Source organism: Trichomycterus rosablanca, chromosome 19 (genome assembly GCF_030014385.1).
Source record: "Trichomycterus rosablanca isolate fTriRos1 chromosome 19, fTriRos1.hap1, whole genome shotgun sequence".
NCBI classification, from domain to species: Eukaryota; Metazoa; Chordata; class Actinopteri; order Siluriformes; family Trichomycteridae; genus Trichomycterus; species Trichomycterus rosablanca.
In genome coordinates, this window is record NC_086006.1 from 565,001 (window position 1) to 571,412 (window position 6,412).

The 6,412-nt window shown below is 43.7% G+C and overlaps 2 protein-coding genes across 2 annotated transcripts in view; both read left to right on the top strand.

The window, feature by feature from the left end:
* Positions 1 to 6,412, top strand: part of LOC134333832 (NLR family CARD domain-containing protein 3-like) — a 560,375-nt gene that overhangs the window by 115,133 nt on the left and 438,830 nt on the right. The window lies entirely within an intron of this gene.
* Positions 1,991 to 5,889, top strand: cnga1b (cyclic nucleotide gated channel subunit alpha 1b). The gene is made up of 8 exons (XM_063015279.1): positions 1,991 to 2,094; positions 2,272 to 2,334; positions 3,057 to 3,101; positions 3,189 to 3,290; positions 3,411 to 3,515; positions 3,843 to 3,949; positions 4,033 to 5,183; positions 5,641 to 5,889. The coding sequence occupies exons 1-8, from the start codon at positions 2,006 to 2,008 to the stop codon at positions 5,887 to 5,889; spliced, it is 1,911 nt and encodes a 636-aa protein (XP_062871349.1). The 5' UTR covers positions 1,991 to 2,005.

Below are 6,412 nucleotides of genomic sequence, written 5' to 3' on the forward strand. Positions count from 1 at the left end.
TGCATCGCTGACACAACACTTTCAGATAAAGCTGGACTACAGATCCATTAATCCTTACAGTACCGTGGTCAAGGTCAACACACACACACACACACACACACACACACACTGAACGTCGTCCAGGTCCTGCACTAGTACCCCAACACTTTGCTTTAATGCTCTCAGGGTGAAACTGTGGGTTTTATATCTCAGCTCTCCTCTGATGTCAGTAGATCATGGTGTAGTGTTCCTGTAGAACCTTTACACTGACTGGATTTGATGGTACGTTCTTCAGAACTGCTGAGATTAAGCCTAAGTGTGTTGAGTTGAGTTTTGTTTAAGGGTCTAGGAGGGGGCACTTACTTTTTCACACCAGTGTAACTCCTGTACATGACCAAAAGTATGTGGACGCTTCTTTTAATGATGGAATTTAGTTGTTTCTGCTACAATAAGTGTATAAAAACAACATAAGGTAAATGGGCAGGTGTAGCTCAGCAGTTACTACTAGTACCTGGACTAGTAATCAGAAGGTTGCTGGTTCAAACCCCACCACTGTTAAGTTGCGACTGCTGGGTCCTTGAGCGAGGCCCCTAACCCTCAATTCCTAAACTGTATTCAGTAGTAATTCATGTGGAAACAGTTTGGGAAAGAGGAAGTCCTCTTTCCCTTTCAGCATGATCACAATCACGCCCCTGAGCACTAACTGAGCTTTTGAGATGAACTCAACTCTTCCAATATTCTGTTGACTGAATGGGCACAAATTCCCACAGACACACTCCCTCCACAGTCCTGTAGAAAGCCTTCCAGGACAGACGGAGGACAGACGGAGCAATTCAGTTCATTATAAATGCACACGGTGTTAGAACGGGACGTCCGACAAGCTCATGCTCAGGAGTCCAAATACTTTAGACCCTGCAGTGTGTGTTAGGATAATAAACAGTTTAATGTTGATTACAGGATGACACGAACGTTTATTATAATTAAAATAATAATGTAAATGTGTGACGATCTGAGAACGATGATGATGATGTGATGATGCACTCAGTCGTAAACCTTATCCATATTTATAGTCGCTGGTGTGTGTGTGTGTGTGTGTGTGTGTGTGTGTGTGTAATCCTCAATCCCATCTCTCCATCTCAAATCCTTCATCATATCTGTTGGACGCCATGCTTTCACTTAGCAAAAACCAACAAAATTAGCGCTGTTAACCCTTCAGAACTCTTCAGAAGGTGTGTGTGTGTGTGTGTGTGTGTGTGTGTGTGTGTGTGTGTGTGAGGATGTATAGTCTGTATGGATGTGTGTTAGATGGAGGACGTCGGAGTGGAGAGGATCGTGGATTAAATGATTATTAGGTGAGTACGTTATTCTTTATTCTCTCACAGCTTCTTCACATCAACTCATCTCAAAATACAAATACACTACATGGTCAAAAGTATTTGGACGCCTGACTGCGAGCTTGTCGGACGTCCCATTAAAAAACAGACGGTGTTAAAATAGAGTGACGTCTATGTGGTGGTTTTTATTCAGAATAACAAGGCTTTGAAGTGTGTCTGTGTGTGGGAATTTGTGCCAGTTCAGTCAAAAGATGACAACATTTGTATGGTGGGCTTCCAATGACCCCAATGTCTCTGATCCCAGTGACCCCAATGTTTCTGATTCCAATGATCCCAATGTCTTTGATCCCAGTGACCCCAATGTTTCTGATCCCAATGTATCTGATCCCAGTGACCCCAATGTTTCTGATTCCAATGATCCCAATGTCTCTGATCCCAGTGACCCCAATGTCTCTGATCCCAGTGACCCCAATGTCTCTGACCCCAATGTTTCTAACCCCAATGTTTCTGACCCCAATGTTTCTGATCCTAATGACCCCAATGTTTCTGACCCCAGTGTTTCTGATCCTAATGACCCCAATGATTTTGACCCCAATGACCCCAGTGTTTCTGATCCCAGTTTATCTTTACCTAAATTTATCTGAATATTGATTTAATTCTTGATTGACGACAGGTGCCACTGATCAGCCGTCATGTCCAATCGCGTAACACCGCTTGTTCGTCCCATGATCCTCCTGGAGGGGGTGGAAGAGGTTACCACGGAAAACACAGAGGAGATAACGTGAGTGAGACCTGATTCATCACAGTAATTTAACAACACGATCAGATCAAAGAGAGGATGTTCATCAACCCAATCCATTCATTTTGAGTTCTGCTCACGGGCTGATCGATGAGGATGATGATGATGGTGGTGTTGGTGATGATGATGATGATGATAAGGATGATGTGTTGTTTATAGGAATCTTCAGTGCTCTGATGCTGGTGTGATATTCAACATCAACAACAGCAACAACAATGAGGAGTGAGTAATACACACCCATACACACTCATACACACTAATACACACTCATACACACTAATACACACTCATACACACTAATACACACTAATACACACTCATACACACTAATACACACTCATACACACTCATACACACTAATACACACTCATACACACTCATACACACTAATACACACTCATACACACTAATACACACTCATACACATTAATACACACTCATACACACTCGTACTCATACACATTATGGGCAGTTGTAGCTTAATGGTAAAGGTATTGGACTAGTGATCAGAAGGTTACTGGTTTAAGCCCCACCACAGTTGCCAATGTTGGGCCGCTGAGCAAGGTCCTTCAATTAACCCTCTGTGTAAATGTTGTACCAAGTTCTCATGTAAACATACTCACATACAAATGATAAAAAATTTGGTGGGTGATTTCTAGTTAAATGTAGGGTTGCCAGATTTTGAGACATTGTTATGCTGGGCTTCAGACTCAAGTCAGATGTTGTGGCTAATCTCTGCCCAAAACAGCCTAACCATTGGAAAGTGCACTTAACTCTCAATGCAGGTCCCAAGCCCAGATAGAAATAGGAGGATTGCCTGTTTGGTGTACCGAGCCCGGTATGAGGACCAGATCTACTGTGGTGACACCCAAATACGAGAGCAGCCAAAAATGTGCACTTCTTGAACTGGCACTGCTTTGAATGTTTGTTTTTCATCCTTGCAGAGAGGAGAAGAAGAAAAAGAAGAAAGAAAAGAAGGAGAAAAAGGAGTACGATCATATAAGTACCACATTTCTGTTATCCAGCTGTTTTGTGCTGGGTTTGTTGCTCGACTGATCAGTGTTCTGTTACCACAGGAAGAAGGAAAAGAAAGAAAAGAAGGAAAAGAAAGAGAAGAAGAAGAAAGAGCAAGAGGAGAAAGAAAAAGAGAAAGAAAAGGAGAAAGCCAAAAAAGAGGAGTATGCTTCTGCTTTTCTTTCCAGCTTCAGGAAATAGAACAAAATAGAATAAAAGCAGATCTCCAGTCAGGAAACATTAATGATTTATTATAATCTATAGAATTCTGTGTTTTTTATCAGACCGAAGGAGATTTTCGTGATTGATCCTGCAGGAAACACCTACTACAACTGGCTCTTCATCATCACCTGTCCTGTGATGTATAACTGGGTGCTGATCATAGCCAGGTACTCTAGTCTGTGTTCGGTTTGTGAGCTTTGTTGGATTGGTCAGACAGGACGTAGATGATCCAGGAGCATGTAGACCTCAGGATGAACAAAGTAGAGCCTGAACTGGCTCTACTAAACAGAGTCTGTTTTGGGGCAGGATCTTGTAGGTTCCTAGGGTTGAGAGGTTTTGGAAACATCCACCATGGTGCAAATGCACATGCACAGAACGTCCTTAAACCTTCTAATTGGGAATGTAATGGGATACCGATGTTTACATGGTGATTATTCTTCTGTTTAACTGAAGATCACCTCCTTCAATCACACTGTTTCTGCTGTGTGGTGCAGAGCCTGCTTCGAGGACCTACAGCACGACTTCTTGATACACTGGTTTATCTTAGATTTCTTATCAGACCTGGTTTACCTGGCTGACATGGTCTTCAGGACGAGGACAGGTGAGCGCACTTGGTTCACACTCGCTCTTTTTAATGACGGCTACAAGGTTGCCGACTATGCCTACTATGTTTTGTACTCGTAGGGTATCTGGAGCAAGGTCTGCTGGTTAAAGACGAGAAGAAGCTTCGAGAGCGATACATGGCGAGCTTCCAGTTCAAGCTGGACCTCGTCTCTATGATCCCCACAGACGTTTTCTACCTCTTCGTCGGCCTCAACTACCCCGAGATCCGTATGAACAAGCTTTTCAGGGTGAATCGGCTCTCCGAGTTCTTCCAGCGCACCGAAACGAGGACCAACTTTCCCAACGTCTTCAGGATCTCCAACCTCGTCATGTACATCGTCATCATCATCCACTGGAATGCTTGTCTCTACTACTCCTTCTCCAAAGCGATTGGTTTTGGAGCTGATAGATTCGTCTATCCAGATATTACGGACCCTGAGTTCGGCCGTCTGGTGAGGAAGTACGCGTACAGCATGTACTGGTCCACCCTGACCTTGACCACTATTGGTGAAACTCCCCCTCCTGAGAAGGATTCAGAATACTTCTTCGTGGTGACAGATTTCCTAGTAGGTGTCCTGATTTTTGCTACCATCGTCGGTAACGTCGGCTCCATGATCACCAACATGAACGCAGCGCGAGCAGACTTTCAAGCCAGAATTGATGCCATCAAGCAATACATGAGCTTCCGTAACGTCACCAAAGACCTGGAGAAACGCGTCATCAAGTGGTTCGACTACCTTTGGACCAATAAGAAAGCTGTAGACGAGAGGGAAGTCCTTAAGTACCTTCCAGACAAGCTCAGAGCAGAAATCGCCATCAACGTCCACCTGGACACGCTCAAGAAAGTGCGAATCTTTGCGGATTGTGAAGCAGGACTTCTGGTCGAGCTGGTACTGAAGCTTCAGCCGCAGGTTTACAGTCCCGGCGATTATATATGCAAAAAAGGCGACATCGGACGTGAGATGTACATCATCAAGGAAGGAAAGCTTGCCGTGGTGGCTGACGATGGCGTCACGCAGTTTGTCGTCCTGAGCGATGGAAGCTACTTCGGTGAGATCAGCATCCTCAACATCAAGGGCAGCAAAGCTGGGAACCGAAGAACCGCTAACATTCGCAGCATTGGCTACTCAGACCTGTTCTGCCTGTCCAAGGATGACCTGATGGAGGCGCTGACCGAGTATCCGGACGCAAAGGCCATGTTGGAGGAAAAGGGACGGCAGATCCTCATGAAGGTACAATTTCAATTGAGGGTCGAGGTTCTAAAGTTATATTTACCACCATAAATGTGGTAAGAACCTTTTAGACTTTAGATCTTAAGTCCAAATTCCTCAGAAACTATTTGAGGAAAAAAGATGGTGGTGGGAGAAACCCTTCAGTTAGGTTGGGTGTACAAAAGGTGACCAATGTGGCTTTTGCAGCTCATGTTGGGACTAGGGAAATCTTGAAGCTCTGGAGAGCAGTGGGTTTTAGACCTGACATTGAGGTTCAAGGTTCTGCTCTAGGTTCACATAGAGCCCCAAAGGTTCTGGAGGAATTTGCTCAATCCCAAAGGTTCTGGAGGAATTTGCTTAATCACAAACGTTCTGGAGAAATTGATAGATTCTCACAACTTGTAGAGTAACCCATAGCTTCTAGGAACTAGTTTTCTTAGAAAGATCATACACCTCATTCTGTTCTTCATGTTTTCAGGACAATCTGTTGGATCTAGAGTTGGCGAAGCAGGGTCCGGACCCCAAGGACATGGAGGAGAAAGTGATAAAGATCGAAACGGTTCTGAACGACATGCAGACACGCTTCGCTCGTTTACTCTCTCAACACGAGGCCTCACAGAGCCGCCTGAAAAGACGCATCACCAAACTGGAAAGCAAAATCCCCACCTCCACCGGGGTTACCGTCTCCGAACCAACCGAGGCGACATCAACTACAGAAAAGAAATGAGAGAAGATACAACAAAGCGACATTAGTGACTCTGTGTTGAGTTCCTGAGTGATGAGAGAGGGTTGGACATTTATAATATAATAGAAGTCTGAAATAAAGAGATGAATTTATCTAATTCAGGTTAACATGCAGATTTATTTTGTTTTTACCTGCTTTTTAAACCCATGGTCTTTCGCTGACCATTTTGGGGTGTAAATAAAGCTGCCACTGTTTTCCTATTTTCCTCTGACATGGTTCCAGTGCTCATTCCAAAAAACATCAACCAAGAGCTTTGAGACTTTCCTGATATCGAGGATTTAAAAACTCTATTTTTCCTTTTTTATTCCCTTTAATCTCTCACTATAGCTGCTTAGTATTAGCTTTAGCCATTAGAACTCATTTGAAAAGAAAAAACATGTTTTTATAGGTATTTAATTGACAACATCACAAAGTAGAGTGAGCTTGGGCAGCACAGAGTATTAGTCTAGCTCACCATCAGTTGGTGCAAATGATATGAACAACTTACATCTGTGAAGGAAACATT

Bases quoted from the DNA above. Each gene is read 5' to 3' on its own strand.
- cnga1b (XM_063015279.1), top strand. From the start codon at position 2,006: ATGTCCAATCGCGTAACACCGCTTGTTCGTCCCATGATCCTCCTGGAG. The intron at 2,335-3,056 runs GTGAGTAATACA...TCATCCTTGCAG, and splicing joins AACAGCAACAACAATGAGGA to AGAGGAGAAGAAGAAAAAGA. The intron at 5,184-5,640 runs GTACAATTTCAA...TCATGTTTTCAG, and splicing joins GACGGCAGATCCTCATGAAG to GACAATCTGTTGGATCTAGA.